Source organism: Lampetra fluviatilis, chromosome 22 (genome assembly GCF_964198595.1).
Source record: "Lampetra fluviatilis chromosome 22, kcLamFluv1.1, whole genome shotgun sequence".
Taxonomy (NCBI): Eukaryota; Metazoa; Chordata; class Hyperoartia; order Petromyzontiformes; family Petromyzontidae; genus Lampetra; species Lampetra fluviatilis.
Genome location: NC_136296.1, coordinates 11,892,046 through 11,916,005, shown reverse-complemented (window position 1 = coordinate 11,916,005; position 23,960 = coordinate 11,892,046). Strand labels below are relative to the sequence as shown.

General features: G+C 52.7%; 2 protein-coding genes and 1 long non-coding RNA gene across 6 annotated transcripts in view; 1 reads left to right on the top strand and 2 right to left on the bottom strand.

The window, feature by feature from the left end:
* The window catches only part of CLU (clusterin), a 184,685-nt gene that overhangs the window by 92,535 nt on the left and 68,190 nt on the right, over positions 1-23,960 (bottom strand). The window lies entirely within an intron of this gene.
* On the top strand, positions 4,476-7,368 carry LOC144938632 (uncharacterized). The gene is made up of 3 exons (XR_013637864.1): positions 4,476-4,568; positions 5,768-5,871; positions 7,328-7,368. It is a non-coding gene; the product is annotated as an uncharacterized LOC144938632 (long non-coding RNA).
* On the bottom strand, positions 13,995-22,127 carry CCDC25 (coiled-coil domain containing 25). Of its 4 annotated transcripts, none has more exons than XM_078866478.1 (9): positions 21,902-22,127; positions 20,865-20,912; positions 20,129-20,168; positions 19,873-19,924; positions 19,138-19,213; positions 18,818-18,921; positions 17,677-17,879; positions 16,720-16,765; positions 13,995-15,899 (listed from the first exon to the last, which is right to left on the bottom strand). In XM_078866478.1, exons 1-9 carry the CDS (start codon positions 21,924-21,926, stop codon positions 15,870-15,872), a joined length of 624 nt encoding a protein of 207 aa, XP_078722604.1. In that variant the 5' UTR covers positions 21,927-22,127; the 3' UTR covers positions 13,995-15,869. The 4 variants fall into 4 exon arrangements, with proteins under 4 accessions (XP_078722604.1, XP_078722606.1, XP_078722605.1 ...); XM_078866480.1 differs by having other exon boundaries at positions 20,113-20,168; positions 21,912-22,127; XM_078866479.1 differs by having other exon boundaries at positions 21,912-22,127.

Here is a 23,960-nt window from a genome sequence, read left to right as displayed (position 1 = left end):
GTTGCCGACCCCTGCCTTAGGCTGTCAGTAGATGTCGCCTAATAATGGCATTCATGCTTATAACGGTTATTTAATAATAGTAATCATAATGGCCACCCCTTTGTTAATCCACTGCTGTATGAAGATCTCTCTGCACGCGATGTCAGACAGATGGGAGTTGTTTGACCATACTTCACCGCGCTGGTGGGCACGAGTTGGTGAAGGGGGTGGGAGGCCAGGACCGGTTCGGGTAGCGCGCGCAACTGATGGTAGCCGTGGCCGGGAATCGAACCGAGGCGGCCGGGATCGCAGCGCAGTGCGCTAACCACTGCGCCACCGCTCACCCTCCCACCCCTCCCCCCGACCCCCGTGATAATAAAAGGAATGCCAACGATGCACCCAGGAACAGCCTCGCGGAGTCTCAAGACCATAGTGAGGGGGGTGCTGCTACATTCGGATGTTTGGCCAAATCCACGAATGAAACTTTGGCTTGGCGCGTGTGTTTTGAGTAAGGCGTTTGATTAGCGCCGTGTATTGGTGTGTGTTGTGCTCGTAAGGCGATTTGCTTCATGTTGTGTGTGTGAGTGTGTGTGAGTGGGATTGTGTGTGAGTGTGTGTGGATGTGTAGGGAGCGGTGGTGTAGCGGTTAGCGCGCTACGCTATGATCCTGCCGACTCTAGTTCGATTCACGCTCACGGCCAACACCAGTGATGAGTATCTGAACCGGTCCCGGGTCTCCCCTAGGTCGACTCAGCCTCAAATGAATACCTGGTGCGATGCGTAAACATCGTCCCTAGGGAGACAAAGGCGGCCGGCCGTGGTGTTGGCCGCCCACCCCCTCGTGTGCCGTGCCAGCCTTCATAGGGGCTACTCGCGAACAGCACTTGCCCCGACAGTCTGTCACAGGCTACGCGGGGGATCTTTGTCTTTTTGTCGCCGCAACGTGGCGCTGACGTTTTTTTTCCACCCCGAAATGTCCCCTGCACGGTATTCGTGCCGCAGCCTGCGCCGCTCCACAATAGGGGGGGGGGGAGGAGTTGGGTGGGGGGGTTGGCACGGGTTGCCTCTGCGTGTCCCCTCCTCTGTGTATCGGCCTGACGTCTCCTTCTGACAGTTCAGAGGCCGGCGGCAGCAGCAGGCCGTGGCTGCTGCATCTGTGGTTGTCAGTCGCTCTGAGAGCCACTCCGCGCATTCCTCCCCTAATGGAAGAGGCGCAGGGATTGTGGGATAAAAATGGGGATTGGGAGGACGCTTTTGGTGGACGGGATTTATTTGATTTTATTTCCATGATATATGCCAAAGGGCCCGAGTGTTAAATCACACACGGATAATACATGATGATGATGATGACGATCATACTGTGCAGGTGGCACGGTTGTACTGCTGTTTGGATTTGGCCACTGTGTGATTTCGGGAGTGTGTCGCGGCGTGTGTTGTTCGGCTCGATGTCCGACGTTTCGCTCCGCGGGCTGCTGGGCGAGCTTTTTCAGGAAAAACTGAATGTCTGCAGACAAAAAAAAAATCTGACATAGCTAATGCCCGCTTCGGTAGAAGATGCGTGAACTAATTAACGTAATTCAGACTTAGCCGGGCACAAATTACAAAGCGCGCATTTGCGGTGGGCTGATGTAACGGCGGAGGCCTTAGCAAGTGGGTGAGATGTAGCATCCTCACTCGATTCCCGAGGTCACGACCTCATGGAGCTCAGAGCAGTTTGAGGTCAACGTCCGTGGAACGTCGACGTCGATGGAATTCGGTCGTGAAAAGCCTTTCAGTCACCGGTGCGCCGGAGAAGATTTGTCGGTCACAATGTGGTCAATACATCAGCCACGTGTCACTGATAACGGACTGTATTTGTCAACGTGACAATCTCGTCGGGTGGTGGAGGGGTAATGACACGAATTGTGGCACAAAACTACCATCACGTAGCCTAACCCAAACATAAACGCGGATCAGAGTAATCACAAAGATTATCGTGTAGGTCATGGTAATCACGCTGATGGCGGTCGTGATGATAATTCCGATGTCGACACCGCTGATGATTATACATCTGCTTCCGATGATGATAACGATGCTGCTTATGATGATGATGCTGCTGATGAGGATGATGATGCTGCTGATGAGGATGATGATGCTGCTGATGATGATGATGCTGCTGATGAGGATGATGCTGCTGATGAGGAGGATGATGCTGCTGATGAGGATGATGATGCTGCTGATGATGATGATGATGCTGTTTGGCCCCTGGGCCCCGTGGCGTCCACTCAGTGCGGGTCAAGTGGGGCCGCCAACTCCACTGCGTCACGGAGCTCGACTCGAGCCGCCCGCCGCTTGCGTTCAAGTCTCGCCTCTTCTCCCTCACCGGCGTGCGCCCCGAGCGACAGAGAGTGGTGCTGCTGGGCACACAGCTCAAGGTGTGGTGAGGGGTGGGGAGTGACCTTGTGTGTGTGGGGGGGGAGGCACGTGGGATCTCAGGGGAGGCAACAACGTTAGGGGCATCCGCACAAACCATGGCAGTAGATGCGGATGATACCTAATGCACAAATGGAAAATAAATAAATACAACTCTCCGGTAGTAGTGGTGCGATTGCGGCCATCCAGAACAGACTTAGAACGACGCAATGCCCCGATCCACAAACACGATGGAGACATCGCAGCGATTCATTCCGCTGCTCCTTACGCGGTTATCCGGGTTTGACCACGTGAATGTGAAATCAGCCATACGAAAGAAGAAGAATGATTTTTCAGCGTTATGTTTCTTGTGTTTTATTTTCTTAGTATTATATAGACAGCATATTGTTTTTTTACTCGGGTAGAAATATGGCTGGGTAGCTCAGATTGAATCCGGGGTTTTTAGCCGCCCAGCTGTGATGAGACCGGGTCCTCAAACTGTGTGTCGAGTCGATCGTCTCCACGCCTTACCTTTGGTCGCCTGTGACTTCCATGTCGACTCGTAGACCTACAGACGAAGCTGTGGTGGAACCGAGTGTGGATGGGGAAGATCTTTGCCGATGTTCGCCTACAAAGCTGATCCCTGCACCAGTCTTGGTTCTCGAAACGGAATTACGGAGAAGGATCGTTCGATACATTACTCTGAGTATGAAAATGATCTTCCAATTATACCACCAGCTGAGATGAAAAACCATGTTTTAGCAAGAAGTAGCCCTTGTTTGTAAGTGCAACCTGAGCATAAGTTTGAAAAGATAATATCGAAGAACATTCATAGATTATTCGATAGATTATTGTTTTGCAGGGCCATGAGAGATGGGGAGGCCTTCATCCAGCAGTGGATTAATGATGACTGCTGGTGATGATGGCATTCGTGTTTGTACCCCCTCCTGACTGAAGCTGATGCTGTCTTCCTTTAGGACCACAGCTGGGGCATATTGAAGCTCAGAGACGTGAGTCCACGTGGCCCCATCACAACCCTAGCACGTCACCATCACGCACGCTCTCTCACTTGGAGTCTCGGTCGAGTCTAAACGATTAAAACAAAACCAATTGTTTTTATTTTACCAGGTAAGACCCGCTGATTTACACAGCTCCTCTTCACACGTGACTTGTCCACAAACGATAACCCAATGAAGTGGCTGATCGTGTGGAAATGTATAGCAGCCAAACCCTCTAAACGCGTTGTTTTGTAGACGTAGAGGGAACAGAGAAAAATCCACGCGACCACGGGGAGAGAGACACGCAAACTCCAAATATACAGCAGCAGGCGTATGGGTTGGGATCGAACTACCTCGCCTGCATACCAGGCGAGGTAGTTAACATCTCGGTAAGACTCGGTTCTCAGGATCAACTCGCTCTTTCTTAGCCAATGACCTCCCACTGCTGGGCCAAAGGCCTCCCCTCCATTGTCCTCCGTTATTCACCATATCTTGCCACCACCATCCAGTGTCAAAGCCATTTCCTGTTGAAATGATCATTGAGGCATTGGTACTTATCTCCCGTTTATAGTGGTGGTGATTCCATGTTCCCATGACGAGGACAATGATATACATACTATAACCACTGTTGACTTCCCTACTAAGTGGTACTATTTTATCGACCTAATATATTTGATAGGCTGAGTCACCCCCTCCCACCACCCAAACCAGGAGTTGATCTCGCTCGCTTCTGATTGCGAGCCATTCGCTGTTCCAAACACACACACGCAGATCTGAAACCCGTGTGCGTGTTCTCAGGGTGTGTGGGGAGTGGTGGTGGAACGATTAGCGCACCGCGCTACGAACCCGGCGTTCCGAGTTCGATTCCCGCTCACAGCCAACACCAGTGACGGATTATCTGAACCGGTCCTGGACCTCCCCCGAGGTGCGGTGTGTAAACATCAGCATTGGAGACGACGAAGCCGACCGGGCGTGGTGCTGGCCACCCACCCCCTCGTGTGCCGTGGCGGCCTCCATAGACGCCACTCGCTAACAACACTTGCCCCAACAGTCCGTGAAGGCTTTACGGGCGATCTTTGTCGCTGTGCCCAGGGTGTGACGGTGCTGCTCGTTGGCACGACGGACGAGCTGCCCCTGGTGCCACCGGATCGGCCCCTGTTTGCGGAGGACGTGTCTCGAGGAGGGCACCTCCCGTCTGCGGTGAGACCCGGCAGTGACCCCAACACCAACGCACCTCTGTCGCCCCATAGACTGGCAGACAATGCGCCAGGTGAGCACACGGCCGCTCACCAGGTGAGCGCATCGCCGCTCACCAGGTGAACGCATCGCCGCTCACCAGGTGAGCACACCGCCGCTCACTCGGTCACAGTTCCTATGATCACTGTTTCATTGCTTTTATGGCTTTATTTTGGTGATTTTCGAAAAGTTTTTTGGTTTGGCCATGTTTGTTTGTTGTAGTACAGGGTTAGACTGATGGCCTTAATCTAAGTTGTCTTGTGGTTGTTGTTGTTGTTGTTTGACTTGCATCCCACTGGGATTTTTGCACATTTTTGTGTACGGTGCTTTTTCTGCAATATTTTACTGTCTTTTCTTGGATTTTCTGTTTGCACTCAGTCACATATTCACTTTAAGATGTTTCTTGTTCATGTTTTTGTTTTTTGTTTGTTGCGGTTGCACCCGATTCAAGAGCCGAATGGCTCACAGGGCTATACCTAATAAATGAACTTGAAACTTGAAACTTGACTGCGCCACTCACGGAGTGAGCGCACCTCCGATTGGCACGGTTGGCTACGTACGGTGCGAACGAAGTTCAACGTACGTGCACAAGTGAGAGAACACAACTCCTGCGCACATCTGCTCCCTTGACGGTGGGGAAACTCGTTGAGATTCACGAGCCGTGTGTGATTACGTCACCTTCCCTGCGAGATTCCCCCACCGCTCCCCTCCACCCCGATCCCAAAGTGGAACGGAACGCAGTCCGAAAGAGGACCTCCACCGCGGAGATGGAGCAATGAACTCGTCTCGCGCGCAAGGCGCTGGGTGGGATTTTGCGTCGCAGGATTCGCGAAAGACGGCGGCTGCGGCAGCGGCGCATTGGCGAGGCTCATCCAGCAGTGGATTGCCCACGGCTCTGATGCTGCTGGGGGTGATGGTGGTGGTGGATGGTGGTGATGGTGGTGATGGTGATGGTGGTGATGGTGGTGATACTGGTGGTGATGGTGGTGATGGTGGTGATGGTGGTGGTGATGGTGATGGTGGTGATGGTGGTGGTGATGGTGGTGATGGTGGTGGTGATGGTGGTGATGGTGGTGATGGTGGTGGTGATGTTGGTGGTGATGGTGGTGATGGTGGTGATGATGGTGGTGATGGTGATGGTGGTGAATGTGCGCTTCCGTCAGCTGGCGCCACCCGTGGGGCTGCTGAACCTGGGGAGGAGCTGCCACCTTAGCGCCGTCGTGCAGTGCCTGGGCAGCATCCCCGAGCTCCGAGCGGCACTCGCCGGGTGAGCCACGGGTCCTCACCTCGTGAGCGACGGGTCCTCACCTGGTGAGACACGGGTCCTCACCTGGTGAGACACGGGTCCTCACCTGGTGAGACACGGGCACTCACCTGGTGAGACACGGGCACTCACCTGGTGAGCCACGGGCACTCACCTGGTGAGCCACGGGTCCTCACCTGGTGAGCCACGGGCACTCACCTGGTGAGACACGGGTCCTCACCTGGTGAGCCACGGGTCCTCACCTGGTGAACCACGGGTCCTCACCTGGTGAGACACGGGCACTCACCTGGTGAGCCACGGGTCCTCACCTGGTGAGACACGGGTCCTCACCTGGTGAGACACGGGCACTCACCTGGTGAGCCACGGGTCCTCACCTGGTGAGCCACGGGTCCTCACTTGGTGAGACACGGGTCCTCACCTGGTGAGCCACGGGTCCTCACCTGGTGAGCCACGGGTCCTCACCTGGTGAGACACGGGCACTCACCTGGTGAGACACGGGTCCTCACCTGGTGAGCCACGGGCACTCACCTGGTGAGCCACGGGTCCTCACCTGGTGAGACACGGGTCCTCACCTGGTGAGCCACGGGTCCTCACCTGGTGAGACACGGGTCCTCACCTGGTGAGACACGGGCACTCACCTGGTGAGACACGGGCCCTCACCTGGTGAGACACGGGCACTCACCTGGTGAGCGATGGGTCCTCACCTGGTGAGCAACGGGTCCTCACCTGGTGAGACACGGGTCCTCACCTGGTGAGCCACGGGTCCTCACCTGGTGAGACACGGGTCCTCACCTGGTGAGACATGGGTCCTCACCTGGTGAGCCACGGGTCCTCACCTGGTGAGCCACGGGTCCTCACCTGGTGAGCGCAGTATTCACCGCGTGAGCGGTGGTTCTCATCTGGTGAGCGGCGGCACTCACCTCGGCAGCCGTGAGATGCGCGCACAAGAACAAACAGCCACTAAGTGGCGGTGGTGACGTTACCGCAGCGCTCGTACCAGGCTAGGTGCACTCCGAGGCGACGTGGGGGACTCTCCACGTGCACTCACGCAGTGGCGATGCGCTCACTAGGAGCCGGTGGGACACTGCGGTGTGAAACATCGTTACGGTAAATACCTCCCCTGCATCGTCCTAGATCATCATTATTATTATCATTTCGCTTGTGTAGCCACGAAAGCCTCACTGAGTCTCGTGATTATTTTGCAGGAGGGCCCTGCCAGATTTAGTTTGCAGCAGAGGGGCAATGTTTGCTTTCATGTATAATCCCCTTTGAATACTTTGCGGTGTAAAATTTCTAACTTTTTGGAACCAAATTTGGAACTACGATCCCGGCACACAATGGCCTACGGTTAACGCACACCGCGGTATTAACCAGGGCGGCCTGCTGGCTTCGAACCGTGAACCCTCTGCAGCAACAAGATGGGCCGTGAGATGTGAATATATTCCCGTGGCTTTTGCAGGTTCACGGAACGTCGGACAGAGCGAGGGGGGACAGAGGCTGCCGGGGCCTTCACTGCAGGTCAGAGGGTGGTGAACTCCACTCGGTCAGCGGGGAGCGGTGGCGCAGTGGTTAGCGCACTGCGCGCCAAAACCGACAGCATCGGTGGCGAATATCTGAGCCGGTCCTGGGCATTCACGAGAGTCGACAGGTCGACTCAGCCTCAAATGAGTACCTGGTGCAGAGTGTAAACAAAGGTGGCCGGGCGTGGTGCTGGCCACCCACCTCCTCGTGTTCCGTGGCAGCCTTCATAGGTGCTCGCGAACAGCACTTGCCCCAAACAGTATGCTAAAGTTCTAGATTTGAAGCTTTCGTCACTGCAAGAATTCATACTCTTAGTTTTTTCGGTAAAGTCACGTAGGTAATTTTTTATTATTACTAAAAGTAATAATAGAAATAAACTAAAATAATAAATCACGACGTTTCGGAGGCAACACAAGTCTCCGTCATCAGGTGGGACCGTCACAGCTAAAATTACTGCATCAAGTGAGGAAAGATTCCAAAAGACCAGCCCTTAAATACAAGTTAAGGGGTGAGGGGCTTATCTGAGTGTGGTAACCAGGGAATGGAACGTGGGGGTGGTGGGTGGGCCTACAAGAGAAATTGGTCAACGTCAAGTGCGTATAGCTAAAGCTAGACGGGGGACCTTTGTCTTTGTGTGTCTCCTAAGTGCCCCCCTCTCTCTCTCTCCATGACGCACTCGAGCAGCGCTACGCGACCTCTTCGACTCGATGGCCCGCGCCACCGTCTCGATGGACACCTCCTCCTCCTCCTCGTCGTCCTCGTCTCGCCTGGCCCAGGAGCTGCACCGCATGATGACGCGGGGAGATGCCCGGGGGCCCTACGCCGCCCTCGCCGACTCCGACGACCCGGCCGATGCGGTCCATCCCCGCTCCCCCGCCGAGGGGCGACCCACGCCGACCCTGCCGCCCGTCGCGCTCTGGAAGGCCCTGCACCGCGCCGCGCCCGACTTCGCGCGCACGGGGCACGACGGCCTTCACCTGCAGCAGGTGCCCGTGGGATTGTGCGCATCGGTGCGGGTGGCAGTGTGGGTGGGTGAGCAGTAGGGGGCACAGGTGGTGCATCAGCCAGTCATCTCGGTCAGTCGACCCGTGGCACCTGCTGGGTCTGCCCCGTGACCTCCTCCTGCCAGCGGGCGTTCGACACTTCACGTGGCCTCAAGGTGCACATGGCCTGGCACAAGCGTCGTGGTGACGTCACCGCCACTTAGTGGCGAATGGCGGTTGTTGTTGTTGTTGGGTGAGCCTCAAGGGAGTAGTACCTGGTGCGGTGGGTAGATGTCGCCACTAGGGAGGCAGAGGCGGCCGGCCGGGCGTGCGTTGCTAGCCACTCACCCCATGCCGGGCTTCATAGGGACACGCTTACATCACTTTCCCCAACAGTCTGGTGAAGCTAGACGGGGGATCTTTGTCTTTTTGCATGGCTGCATTAATGATGATAAATACATCTCTCCCAAGCCCTCCCAACTCTAACATTTCTCCAACTCTTCCATCACTCCAACCATTCCAATCCCTCCCACCTCTCTCGTCCATCCACTACCTCGCATCCCTCCAATAATTTTCATCCCTTCAATCATTCCCATCCCTCCCATCTTCTAATCCTTCCAGCCATTCCCATCCCTGCACTACCTCGCATCCCTCCAATAATTTTCATCCCTTCGATCATTCCCACCCCTCCCACCCCTGCCACCACGCCCTCTCTCAGGACGTTGCCGAGTGCTGGACACGAGTGCTGCGGCTGCTGCGGGAGACGCTGCAGGTCGAAGATCCGGCCTGGGCCGACCCGGTGAGGAATCCAACCTGGCCCCTGTCACCTTCGCGGCGATCGCTGCCAGAGGAAGTCGGAGAAGCTGAAGGCGGCAGGGAGGGGAGAGATTGTTGAGGCCCACTTCTCAAATTCGGACTCTCGAGACGTGATGACACGCCCAGTAGCGATGTTGTGCTGCTGCTCCTTCTTGAATGCGCAACCATCGATTCTCCATATTCGCCTGTCTCTCTGTCTGTCTCTCTGTATACTCTCCACGTCTTTGTGTGTCTCCTTGTGTCTCTCTATTTGTCTCTCTGCCTCTTTCACGCATCTGTTTTTCAGTGTCTGTCTCCATCTGTGTGTGTCTCTCTGTATGTATGTCTGTCTGTGTCAGAGGTGTGGACTCGAGTCATGTGACTTGGACTCGAGTCAGACTCGAGTCATGAATTTGATGACTTGCGACTCGACTTGGACTTGCATAACAATGACTTTGTCCCACCTCTGGTCTGTGTTGTCTCTCTTTCTCTATCTTTCCATGTATCTCTCTGTGTCACTCTCTGCCTATCTCTCTATCTGTATCTCTCTCTGTATCTCGCTATCTCAATAAACGTGCACGCGTCGAGTGCTGACTGGAGGCACGCGATCTTTCACTGCGCGCAGGAAGTCTGGGTGGACGGAGATGGAAAGTTGAACTTCGTCGAGCAGTTCTTCGGGGTGAAGGTGGACAAGAAGAAGTATCCTTTCGTCACCCGCATCGCGATCACCACCATTTGCCGTGGGCTGCAGTCGCGTGCCATCGCACTCACTGATGGGACAGTCGGTGCCGTTCACAACCCTTGACCGTGACCTCGGTAGGACGCAGCATTCGCTGGAGAATGGAAAGAGCAGAGAGAGTGGAGAGACCCGGGGCAATGGAGAGACCGCGGAGACCCAGAGAAAGAGAGAGACGCAGGGAAATAAGGAAGTCCCAGAGAATGGAACGACACACGAAGTCAAAGAGACCACGAGAAAGGGAGTGAGCCATCACAATGGAGAGACCCAGGAGACGGGGGAGACCCGCGTGTCTCTCATCGAGCTCCGCTGTGCGACGAGCGACTCGGGCTCCGCGCTGGACTTCTCGGCTCGCCTGGCGCTGGTAGGTGAGCGGCAGGGTTGCCACCTGGTGTGTGAGTGTCAGGGTTGCCACGTGGTGTGTGAGCGGCAGGGTTGCCACGTGGTAGGTGAGCGGCAGGGTTGCCACATGGTGGGTGAGGGGCAGGGTTGCCACGTGGTGGGTGAGCGGCAGGGTTGCCACGTGGTGTGTGAGCGGCAGGGTTGCCACGTGGTGTGTGAGCGGCAGGGTTGCCACGTGGTGTGTGAGCGGCAGGGTTGCCACGTGGTGGGTGAGCGGCAGGGTTGCCACGTGGTGGGTGAGGGGCAGGGTTGCCACGTGGTGGGTGAGCGGCAGGGTTGCCACGTGGTGGGTGAGCGGCAGGGTTGCCACGTGGTGGGTGAGGGGCAGGGTTTCCACCTGTCCTGGTTTCCCCGGGATCGATCCTCTTGTTGTGGCAGGAAGCCGTCCTGGAACGTCTATAAAAGTCTTCCCTGAAACTGGAGGTCCTGGTTTTGTCAGCGTGTAGTAATCGCTGAATTTCTCATTCGATATTCTCCAAAATGCTGCTATGCCGGCTTGGAGTAGTAACTGTCGGCGTAAGGCACTACCACTTTATTCTGCCGCAATATCCCTAAAATGTGTAGTTTATTGATATTTATCAGAGAAACACATTGCAAGTTTTAGTGATGTAAATGTAGGAGCCCTCTATTAAAAGCTTGACATTTTGGTACCACCACCCCCCTGGGAGGTTTCTAGATCCGCCTCCGTCTGACCACCGTGCCCTCTGACCCACAGGCCGGGGTGGTCCGCCTGCCCGCGTACCTGGGCGTCCACGTGTCTCGGCCCCCAGGCGACGACGCTGACCTCCAGGTGTGAGTCCCAGACATCTCTTGGCCGTGCCGACCCCCGCCCCCGGGATGTGCAGCGAGTGTTGAGAGTTTTCTTGTTGCCCTGTCCACCCCACCCCCAACGTTATGATCCCGACCGTGCTCTCGGTGTCTCCCCGTCGCCACGAAGAATCCGTTCGGGTCTAACTGACGTTTCGCAGTCGGGGGCGGGGGGGGGGGCGAGGGGGGGGGATGATCGCTAATTCGTGCGTTCTCAAATCGAGTGATTTAGCGGTGTCGTTTTTCGAAATTGGCATCGGTTGGACCGTGACTCCGGCACACGATGACCGGGTCAATTCGATTGACGTCACGGGATCTTTAATGTCGTCTGTGAGCGGTAGGGGTTTTGTTGTTGTTTATAATTTACCAGGGCGGCCTGCCAGAATGGAAGTGTGAACCTCTGCGAGGGTGGACCAACATCGCCGCCCTGAAATAATTTGCTTGTCTCGATCTCCCGGGGTGCGGGTTGCGGTGGGGGTGTTTTCTGTTTTGCAGGAGGCAGCCTTCCCACTGAGGTTGGACGCACTGCAGCTCTGCGGCCCGGCGTTACGCGAGCGGCTGGGGCCTGGCAGGAGGCGCCTCCAGGAGATGGAATGCAGACGCCGCAAGCCCGGCGAGCAGGTGCTGTAACTATCACCACGTGACAATGTCATTTGTTGGCCTAGGTCGGGTGGTGGAGGGGTCTGACGACAGAACTTTGGCCGGATCGTGATGTGGCCTCACCCAAAAGTGAACCGATTATGATTCGGAAAGGAGAGCATATGACATCAAGGCGACCAGAAGAGTTGTATGAATCTGGATACAGACATTAGATGTACAAAGTGGGGCGACACGGAAAGTATTTGAATATAAAGCGCGTGTCCTTGCTCTTTACTAAATTCTCGTTTCGCTCCGTGGATTCCTTCAGGACAGCTCCTGGGGCAGCACGGCCTCGAACGACGACGATGAGGATTACGATGGATCCGAGTGCTCCTTTGATGACGGTGAGTGACACGCTGTATATCTAATCGCCACATGTTGTTGTTGTGAGAATTGTTCTTCAACTCACCAAGTGAGCGAGCTGAAACAATAACACCTGGCTGTGTCGGGTGGTTGACGGTCTTGCCACACAAATTTGGCCAAATCATTAGTGTGCATGGCCTGGCACGAAAAAAAAACAATCATCGTAATATTTGTATGCGGAAACGACCTACTTCGTGTTATTATTATTATAGCGAATGTTTTCCGTTCCAATTTTCAGACGTGGGCTCCAACAACAGCGGCTGCTACGACCTCCGCGCGGTCGTATCGTGGACGAGGCCCCGTTGGGAGGAGGATGGGGGTGGACATTATGTGTCCTGGCTGCACTGGGATGCAGGTAAACGGGGGAAGGGGGATGGGGGAAGTGGGGTGGGGGAAAGGCGGTGGGGGAAGTGGGGTGGGGGAAGTGGGGGGGGGAAGTGGGGGGGGAAGTGGGGGGTGGGGGGGACTCTATTCTGTGCAGGTGAGGAAGTCTGGGTTTGAATCCGAGTTTCAGCAACTTCCTCCCACTGCTAAACTGGTTTATCAAGGTTGGCGAGTCTAAGCTAAACTATTTTAGTTTTACCAGGTAAGGCCCACTGAGCTATATGGCTTTTTTTCAGAAGCGACCTGGCTATCAAAAATGCAATTTATAGCGGCCAAATACCCTAAATGCATGTTGATTATAAATGTGGAGGGAAACCCCGGGGAGAACATGCAAACTCCAGATATACAGCAGGCGTCAGGGTTGGGATCAAACCCACGACCTCCTGTATACCCCAACGTGTTTCCCCGTCTGCCACCAGGCCACTGGTGGAAATGCGACGACGAGATTGTGACGAGGGTGACCTCCGAAGAGGTCCTGTCGCTGCGCGCCGGACGAGGAGGAGGTGGTGGCGACGCGGCGTGCTTGCTGCTGTACGGCCCGCCGGGGTCAGGCTCGTCGGGGTCAGCCTCGCCGGGGTCAGCCTCGCCGGGGTCAGCCTCGCCGGGGTCAGGCTCGTTGGGGTCAGCCTCGCCGGGGTCAGCCTCGCCGGGGTCAGCCTCGCCGGGGTCAGCCTCGCCGGGGTCAGCCTCGCCGGGGTCAGCCTCGCCGGGGTCAGCCTCGCCGGGGTCAGCCTCGCCGGGGTCAGCCTCGCCGGGGTCCGGCTCCGGCTCGTCGCTCGCGTAGCCCCCTCGAGCCACGTGGGTTAAGCCGCTTGGGCACAGCTTCTCACCGCGTCTCCCCGAACCCCCGTTTTACTGCTCGCGGACTGCACTGGAGTGGTTGGTTGGTGTAAGTTGGGGATGGGCGACACGTGTGATACGTCTTACACGTGTCACACGTGTAATACGTGTAACACGTGTTACACGTGTGTGTGTCGTGGGGGAGCGGTGGTGCAGCACTTAGCACAGCGCGCCGACGAACCTGGCCACCCGAGTTTCGATTCCCGCTCACGGCCACCAACAGCAGTAATGATTATCTGAAACGGTCCTGGGCCTCCCCTAGGGCGAAAATGAGTACCTGGTACGGTGTGTAAACATCGCCACTCGGGAGACAAACACGGCGTTGTGTTGGCCACCGCCCCCCCTCTCGTGGCGCGTCAGCCTTCATAGATTCTCGCTCTAACAGCACTTGCCCCAAAAGTCTGCTAACAGCTATACGGGGTGGTGAACTTCTTTTGCACCGTACATTGCCAACCGTACAAGGCGGCCTAGCCGAGCTGAAAAGATTAAAGTCTGAGTGTGTATCACTGCTAGGGGCCTATTGAAGCGGCAGAAGTAACTGTGTGTGTCTTTGTGAAAAGGTGGCCCGTTACCACAGGTATTGAGAAGCCCTATTTGGTCCCTGGGAAGGCAAATGTGCCCCACCGCTGACGCAGATAATGGGCACAAGGCTCACGAACATGCACGATGGCTTTTATTCAGGAAATCCAAATTACGAAGACCTGCAATTCACGTTTGATTTTATTGATTAACTTCAAGTTTGTGCACACTGACCAACGATCCGGCAATTAAGGCATTTTCCTCTCTTTGACAAGTGTTCGTCCAAATCCCAAGCCGACGGGTAAAAATTATCTCTGATCGCGTCGAACATAAACATGCACGCGAGAAGAGAAGGCCAAACAGAAAGCAGCCCAGTAAATCACCAACTTGAAAATCTATCTCAACGTGTAAAAAAAAAATACCCAAAACGATGTAACGATTGTACATTACCGCATGAATGTCGCTTTAAATACATCTCATTTAAACACGGAAATGTTTCCAAAAAGCACATTTGGCATCTGACGGCCAGTTTCCTGTGGTCTGAGTATAAAATGGGACCCACTTGATTATGCCCTTATTTTGGCTAAATACCAGGCGCGAGATTCAAAATATCAGTTTGAGTGCCATGCAAAGAACATTTGTCTGCAGCTGGGCAGGCTGGACGATGCAGTCTCCTAGTGTGTGCACCACAGGCCACTTGAAGGATTCTCCGAGGTAGCTCTGCGGTATCCCCTTCCGCAGGCTGTCGACCAAACACTCCGGTTTGTACCGCTCTACGAGAGTTCCACGTGGATTATTTATCTCATTACATGATGCTGCAACAGGGTGGGCAACATAACAAAATATAAAATGTAAAAAAAACACCCCATAGGCTTGCCAAAGCAGTGCAGACTTCATGCGAGCAGCTTCGGGAATTCGATGGGCACGCTTGGCGAAGTTCTACGAGCGTGCCTCTCACAACGAACGTTTCCGGGTCATTGGTAGACCAGCTGGCAACGTTGACTAGCCCCAGCCACACGTATACTGGGCATGCTGTGCCAAGTGCAGAATATATTTTCCAGCTCGCCGACCTGGACAAACCCGGAATGAAATATAAGCCCTAAGTACGACAGCACTAACCTTGTTTGGCACATCAATGGAAGTGTCAGAATGTGTTTCTGTCATGCTGATACACGTACAAAACAAGGGGGTGAATTAGTTCAATGGTAAAGAGGGGGTAAAATGGTTCAATGCTAGGAAGGTCGTGAATGAAAATGCAATCCCAAAAACAAATGGCTCGTATGGATATATTCCTAGGCAGGGTGTCCAACGGAGTTACGACTCAACGTTGAGGCTTTAATAACAAGCAAAAATGCTTCACAGTTATCGTCAAGCACATGATTATGGTAATCCAGCGATATCACTGGCATATGCTGTTAGATCAACGCGTGCGAAACGTCACCGACAGCAAGGGTTTAAATTATCACGTGATATTGTCCAGCTCGCTGGTAAACTGGAGTAGGCACGTGACTAGTAGCAGCCACAGCCGGAGTGCGAGGTACCCTGGATGTGGCGTGCTGGGTCAGGAAATATTTTTTGAGTTCAGATGAAACTATTAACAAAAAAAATTACCAGGTAAGGCCCACCGAGTTATATAGCTCATTTCAAACCTGACCTAGCGGCAAATGTTTGCCCAACTGGCTTCTCGTGCGGAAATTTGTGAAAGTCAAATCCTCTAAAACGCATGTTTCTAAAAGTGGAGGGAAAAACCGGAGGACCAGGAGAAAAACCACGCGATCACGGGGAGTACATGCAAACTCCAAATATACAGGTGTCAGGGTCAAGACTGAACCCAAAACCTCCTGCATACATGGCGAGGTAGTGAACAATTCACCCCCCACGGGTGCCCCAGATGCTGAGCCCTTTCCACCACACGAGTAAACCGCAGTGTCACCGTGAGGCAGGCAAGCGCGTGCGCTAACCCTCCTTCCCGATAATGTCCCACACGCTCCCGGTTGCAGCACTCCTGGAAGTCACATGAACTCGTCAGAGTCGTTTCCATCCTGGACAGAAAGAGAAACAAAAACATCAACCCTGCCTCACTCACTCAGCACCAGGGCTCAAACTCCAGGCCCCATGCTTCAATGCTGTCCACCTTGTCATGCCCACTAACCAGCCACGATCCACCTGGCACCAGCGAACAAGCCGATTTCATCGCTCCATCTCTGTGGTGGACGTCCCGTCTCGCATGTTTGCTCCTCTGGTTAGTCTCGACCACTGGCCTATCATCCCTTCTCGCGATGTGGCCTAGCCAAGGCCGCTCTTTCGACGGCCGATATGATGCGTCTAAACTTGCATCATGTTCCCCAAATCATTTGCGTTCCACCTCTCCATGCTGCTTTGCAAAATATTCAGCTTTTTTAGGGTAAATAATGGTACAATATATTCATCTCCCCTGCAATACCATTCACAAATGCACTCTTTTTCAAAGAGTTCCAAATCGTGTTGAAAGCACGACACATTGGCGGCTGTCCTTACGTTTATCTGTTTCAGAGAGCGGTCACAATAACTCTTGTAAAGATGCCCAAAAATAAATAAAAATGTTATTTAAAGTAAAAATTCGTGTTACTATGACCGAAATACTCGATAGAATAATCAAGAAAACTGCTGAAAGCGATACCTAAAACTAAGCGATAATAAACCAGTGAAATCGAAGTGAGCATTTCGGCCAAGAAGATGATCTCGCACACCATGTTTGCGTCTTCAAGACCCGCATTCCAGGTGATTTAGGTAATAGGGGTATGGCTCAACTTGCAATACAATAGCACGACTGGCGTCGCAGTTGATGCCTGCACTTGCTCTCATCACAGAACGGTTCGTTACCTGGTTTGAGGTCATGTTCTCTTCTTTCATGAGTGCCGAATAGCTCCTAAAAAAAACAATCAGCGGCGTGTCAACAACAGGTGCTGTACAGCAATAACCACAAATATTACTTACCCCATCAATCCATGCTGTTGACTTCCTGTCACGTTCAAGTCTGGGCTCAAGTATTTTCTCCCCTGCCTATGACTGCCCCTCTCTCTACACAACATGCCCAGTTCCTGTACAGCGCCTCGAGATGCGGGGGCATATAGAAGCTTCCTAAGTCCACATTGTGGTACAAATGTTGGGTGGAGTGGCGGCACAGTGGTTCACACACTGCACTGCGAGTTATTTGGCGACCTTTCATTCCCTGCCACGGATAAACTTAAGTAGCTCGTGATATCCTAACTGGTCCTGGGTCGCCCCCCTTCATCAACCTGCACTGACTGGCATGGTGAAGTATGATCAAACAACCCCGATGACCGTCACGGTTGGAGGAGTCTGCATCCAGCAGTGGATTGACAGCTGTATGTTATCAACGTTTTACAACGAAGGTTGAAAGTCATTTTGCGTTAGCTATGTCCGTCTGCCTGTAGATGAGGCATGATAACTGTCATAAAGAGAATCCAATATGAACTCAATTTTTGTCAAAAGCTGTGTCGATATTAGGGACTCACAATTTTGACCAAATTGATAAAAACAGTTGCCGGAAATTTAGTTATAAATATTAGGGTTAAAGGAATAATCCACGTGAGCAAAAGGCTATGATGTAATTGTGTGCGACACCATCGCCCTACGCCATGTCGTGTGATGCCACCTTGCTGTGTGGCTCAGAAAATACCGTCATCCGTCACCATCATTACCAACTGAAAACTTCCAGCGAGGTCAATCGGACAATCTGAAAGGGTTTACGGAATCCATGGACGTGCGCGATTTGTATTCCTTGCAAATCTATCGGGAGGGTGTCAGCTGTGGTACCGCAGCTCCTCCTGCTCCCTCTTCCTCCTCGTCTCCTCCTTCTCGTTGCGCTTCTGCTCCTGGAGTTGGGCCTTCTTCTCGCCGCGCTCCTCACGGTCCCTATCCTCGCGCTCGCTCGCCAGGTCCGGGAGCCGTTCATCCCGCGTGCGGTTCAGCCGGTTCATGATCTCGTTCACGCGCTTCTCCACGGTCACCGTCCTCACCTGCCACACATCATCATCAACGTCGCTAGCGTCGTCGTCATTGTCCTGTACATGGGCACCTGATATCCATATTGTCTTGGATCGGGCACAACAGAATCTGTGCGTAGCTATGGGCGTGAAGGCACGTTGACGTGGCGCCGTGTTGGCACGTGCGCCACCCCTACCGCATGTGACAGCCGTGCACATTGATGAGGAGTGTCCCTTACGACGGCCTGAAGGTGCGGTGGGAAGGCTGGGTGAACTAGACGAAGTTAGGGATGATCAAGTAGTTGAGTGACTTGGATAGTGACCTTTTACATCAATAGCAAGAAGATCATCACTGTCATCATCACTATCATCTAGACCATTGTGCATTGTGGGTAACAATGCGGCATTGGCACGGGGTTGGTGGCTGTTGCCAATAACGATAATATTGATGACTTATGACAATAATGCTGATTATGACACCGAAAACCCGAGAAGGGTTAATGAGGATCACAATGATGAGTCTTGATTGGTGTTTCTCAACTGCCGTTCAAGCGATCACCCATGATACAGCTTGCAGATAGCACCTAATACAAAATTCACCCATATAGCCTTAACATACTTTTGGGGCGAGTGCTGTTAGCGAGCACCTATGAAGACCACCATGGCAAACTCGGGCATCGGTGGCCAGCATCACGCCCGACCACCTTCGTTTCCCCAGTGGCGATCTTTACTACACACCGCACATGGTACTCATTTGAGGCCGAGTCGAACTAGGGGAGGCCCAGGACTCATTCAGATAATCGCCACTGGTGTTGGCTGTGAGCGGGAATCGAACTGGAGTTGCCGGGTTCGTAGTGCAGCGCGCCAACCGCTACACTACTGCTACCTTTAGATAGCACCACAAAGACAAAGATCCCCCGTATAGCCTTAACAGACTATAGACAGCGCCACGTACTCACACACGCACTCACCTCCTTCTGCTTATGGAAGCCAACTTGCCCCACGTCCATGTCTGCCGTCTTCTTCAGGTTGCCCCAGGGCGTATAGACCACGGCGATGTTGTTCATTTTATTCCCTGCAACCACGGAGCACCCGGGTTCATTCATTTCATTTTTCATCATCCCCAGAGCCGTGATCAGTTGTCCTTCCCCACACTTCCAATTAGCACGGTTGGCTATGTACGGTGCGAAAGAAGTTCAACATACATACGTACATCTATCCACTGCTGCTCCATCCCCCGTGTAGTGTTAGGGTGCCTTAAATTATCTCGCTCTCTTGATTGGCCACTCACCCTGGATGCTGTTGGCCTTCACGAGCTGAGCACAATCGATGAGCACTTCCGTGGGGATGTCATCCATGGTCTGACCCTGCGAGGGAGCAAGGGACAAAGCAATGTTCACAAAGTGCAGTGGCGCCTTGATGCACGAGCGTGGATTTATATCCCACCTCAGTTACGGACTCGGTCTATAAGACTGTTTCGTCTCACCCACAATGGGTGCTCAACCACCACAAACCACACTGCAGGTCACACTCTCACTAACACACTCACCCACTCACCACACTGCAGGTCACAACACTTCTCTCTCTGCTTCTTCTCTAACACTGCTCCACTTTGGAATTCCCATTGGCGTCTCTTTTCCCCAAGCTCTTATAATAATAACCAAGTTAAATTCAAGCAACGTGAATTGAACTTGCTGGCCACTTGATGTTTTGAGCCTTTTTAAGCTTTTGGGCCTGTGGTTAGAAAATGTACTTTAAAAAATATGGCAAATAGGTTCCCACTTTGTAAGATAGGATTTTGTACATCCGGCCGGTCAACACGATGGTGCCTCTTGGTTTTAATATCTTATCATATTTTAACCCTAGTTTTCGTTATGTTTTACCGTTGTGTGCTCGGTCACTGCGGCTCATCTCTAACCTCTACAGGCAACGTGGACCCGCAGCACCTCAAATGCCCTTCTGCTATAGATTCAATTTACTTTTAAGAGGGAAACCATTTCAAATTAGTTTTTTTAAAATAGCTCACCTTCTGCAGGCGTAGATACACGTGTGCTGAAGACAGCTTGTCCACGTGGAACCTGCGGTGTGGCAAATCAAGTGAAAAAGCGGAACCCTTCATCAAATGTAGTGTTACCATAATCGCGTGTGTGCATTTTGTTGTTGAATCCGAAAGCCACTTTCAAGTACGGCACTGTGATATGTTTGGTAAAATATTTTTATGACTTTACAAAAAGAAAGTTACGATGAAAATGGGAGTGTTAAACACCTTCATGTGTTCTTACCAAACATCTTCAGGCCAGCCGTATTTAATAAGCTCCTCATCTGTGGCATAAAAGGATTTGAAACTGTAAATTAACCTGTATAAGATGTGAAAATACAATACGTGAAATAATACAATTTCAGTCCCTTGTCAGTACAATTATAATAATGTAAACGTGTAACACGCACACTATTCACTCAGTCTCGAAGAGGGAGAACTACTCAAGCGGTGCGAGGAACCATACAAGTCGGCCGGCAGCAATGCGGCGAGCCAGATCCAACGATTGCCCAAGCTCTACAGTCCTCTATATACGGTGTTATCGATCAATTAACGAGTGTTTACATGATGGCTGAAGGCTTCCCCGCGTTGGTTATGGGGGTTGACTAAACTTTACCATGCTGGTCAGTGCGGGTTCGTGTAAGGGGGAGCCCAGGAACGTTTCAGACTCCACTCACGACCAATGTTGGCCGTGGGTAGGAATTGAACTAAGGTTGCTGGGTTCATAAAAAGGGGTCCCACATCTCTGGATTGTTGAGTCATTGTCTCGAGTAGACGCATCTGCCTTTGGTAGTTATTACACCTCTGAAATTTTTCGGGCGTTCCAATGCTCTTGCCGGAACACAACTCGCGATACCATCTGAATATGATGGTGGGTGGCACACAAAAAAGAAACGAGCTTAACATCCCCGGGAGGACATCACACTCCTTGGACACCCAGCTCTCAGGACGGACAGGGATGGCCGCAGACAGATACTCACTCTCGTACTTGTCCTTGCCCACGTAGATCGTGTATGTTGTCGAGCCAACTGTGAACAAAGGTAAGTTATGGGGTAATTAATGTACGCATTACTTTTCTTGCTTAGTTATTTTTCGACCAGTCTTATTGTGATTGTGCTGTGGATGCAATGTGATGAGAAGAAGCAACAATTTGGAACTCGCAAAGCAGTGCATCCCATCCTACTACTAGAAAATGGCATGCAAAAGCAGTTACCACAGAACTACTTTTGAGATGTCTTCAAATTATCTCCAGTCCACACATTAGCGGGCAGAACTTCTCTACCTGCCCTGCTACGGAGGGTAATACTTCAAACACACAAAGCCGTGTAAAAAAATCACACAGCCTCTGTGCATATGCTAACACAACAATTGGCATGGGCTTAAGAAGTGCATTGTGGTCCTATTGACTTAGGTCACCATCACAATAAATGTGAGCAAATGTCATCGACTGTCAGCAGCCGCGATGCAGACACAATTGTGGACCAGTTTCGTCCGTATTAAGACTCATCAGCACGGTAGAGTCACCAATGCTCGCTGCCGCAGACCCCGTGCCTCTGTTAAACCATACAGGGAATGTTCCAAGGGTGAGTGCGAGTGAGTGTGTGAATTGCAGTGTTTGGTAAGCTCAGCACTGTGGATGAGATGCGAATGTTGGTGATTGTAAGAGCGAGTCGCTCAGCCCCCCGAATCTATGTAAATAAAATCGTCCGAATGGGGGCTACCGTCCTCGATTAGGACTATTTCTGCATCGTCTGCCTTCAATCTTACACAACACTGTAATGCTGAAATTACTGTACCATTTAGAATACAGTACATACTGTACTACAGTACGAGTCATCCATTAGTATTTACAGCCCTGTTGTACCGAATTATCTTTTACAAAACTACCCCAGCGTGATCGCCGTGTCATTAGCATCATTGACACTGCTGTTACAAGTTATGTTATTAGTCATTTAGCTTCGTATTGATTTGGACACCAATAAGCGTGACACAGCCTAATCGAGCAGGCCGCACGTACCGTTACTCACGAAATAAAACACCATCGCGGCGCTCCTCGCCCCCGTTACCCTCGACACACGATCCCAATGTTGAACTCCCACGGAGATACTAAATAATATTCACGCTTTTCGGACGACAAATCTTTATTCTCAGCTCGCAACTAAATGACGTCTCGTCATTCACAAACTTGGCGGCCGCGACACGCGAACTGAAATTCCCACTGCGCACCGGCCACCCTCGATGCCGAATCGCGCTGGTGGAGGGGGGTGTGGCTACGGCTAGACACGTGACGGGCAAATAAAGCAGTGTGATTGGTCAGAGCCCCCCCCCCCTACCACCGCATTGACCAATGACGGCAAGAACATTGGCCAATAGACCCTTATCCGTGTTGTAAAATCGAATTATGTTATTGGCTCCTTCTGAAACTCTCAATGAACACGTTGTCCTGCGGAGGGAGCTGGTAGGAACGTTGGGTTGCTCGGTCAATGGCCAGGGTCAACGGCGGCGTGGTGTATTCCGCAAATATGCTCGACTGTGAGGGCGGGCACAAGCCGGCGTGAGTAGGTTAAACGTTGAGCTTTATAAGGGCACCACGGGGTGACCAGTCCCTCCCCACCCAGCCCCATCCCTCCCACCCCCCACCCAGCCCCTCCCTCCCCACCCAGCCCCTCCCCACCCAGCCCCTCCCCACCCTCCCCTCTCCACCCTCCCCTCTCCCCTCCCCACCCTCCCCTCTCCCCACCCAGCCCCTCCCCACCCTCCCCACCCAGCCCCTCCCCACCCCCTCCCCACCCTCCCCTCTCCCCTCCCCACCCTCCCCTCCCCACCCTCCCCTCTCCACCCAGCCCCTCCCCACCCTCCCCACACAGCCCCTCCCCACCCTCCCCTCCCCACCACCCCACCCAGCCCCTCCCCACCCAGCCCCTCCCCACCCTCCCACCCAGCCCCTCCCCACCCTCCCCTTCCTCCCCACCCAGCCCATCCCCACCCTCCCCACCCAGCCCCTCCCCTCTCCACCCTTCCCACCCCAGGCGAGACCGCAAAGAAATCATGGCCCCCTAACTGACAGATTCACGTGTGTGCAGGTCGGGTGCTGAGTCACCTTGTGCGGGGCGCAGGGACGTCTGCCACTGGGGGTGCCCTATACGATTGTGTTGAGATGAGACGTACGCTGCGCATCGTGTGTGAAGGAATACAGAAGCGGCACTGCCGTGAAGAATGGACACTCTTATCAAAAACAGTAAAGTATGTACGAATCGAAAGTCAACCATTCATCAAAAACAAGTCAGAAGTAGCAAATATGAATCGATAATAATCGATCAATGCATGTAAGATTCGATAGATCAATCGTGAGAACAAAAATCGATTACTCGTGACATACCGGCTTCAAAGATCAGTGCATGCAATGTATAAATAGGTGCATTAGTTTATATATTTAAGTGATTGATAGGTGAGGGAATTCATGAATTGATGGTTGAATGAATGAGTAGATTCTTAATTGGTGTGTAAATAAATAAGGCAGTTCATGAAATAATTAGTGATTTCCTCATTCGTAAATTGAACGGGAATGTGGGTGGATGAGTGGATTAATTGGTGAACAGGTTTGTAAATTAATACATTGATTGATTGTGAACGCATAAGTACATTTAATAATTTAATGAGCCATTCATGGATTAATCATTTCATGAGTGACTCAATAAGTTAATTGACTATTACATTTATGTGTGTAATTGATTACATCGATTACATTCGTAAACGGACGAGGGAATCAATTTAATTAATAGATGGGGTGAATAGGTGGTGTGAATGTATGGTATGAATGTATGGAATTAATCGATGGTATGAGCGCCTTGACCCTTCAGCAAACGATTTTGAGTCGGCACCACCCAGCCAGGGAAGAGGCTTACGACTTGCCGTGTGATTGTAGCGATGAAGCCATCCCCACCCACAGCCCCAATCAGCCGCCGCCCTCCCAGAGAAGATGGCCAAGAGCGGCAGGGAGGTTTTAATTGAGTCACCACCCCCTGAGATCCACCGCCGACCGCTCCGCGCAGGGCACGTTCAAGGTGTGCCCGATC

What these genes read in the sequence shown, in the direction of transcription:
- CCDC25 (XM_078866478.1), bottom strand. Translation starts at nt 21,926, where the DNA reads ATGGTGTTTTATTTCGTGAGTAACG. An exon ending in GGCTGGCCTGAAGATGTTTG is followed by an intron (nt 19,925 to 20,128) that starts GTAAGAACACAT and finishes GCCACACCGCAG; the next exon opens with GTTCCACGTGGACAAGCTGT. An exon ending in AGGGAGCAGGAGGAGCTGCG is followed by an intron (nt 16,766 to 17,676) that starts GTACCACAGCTG and finishes TGTTTTTTTTAG; the next exon opens with GAGCTATTCGGCACTCATGA.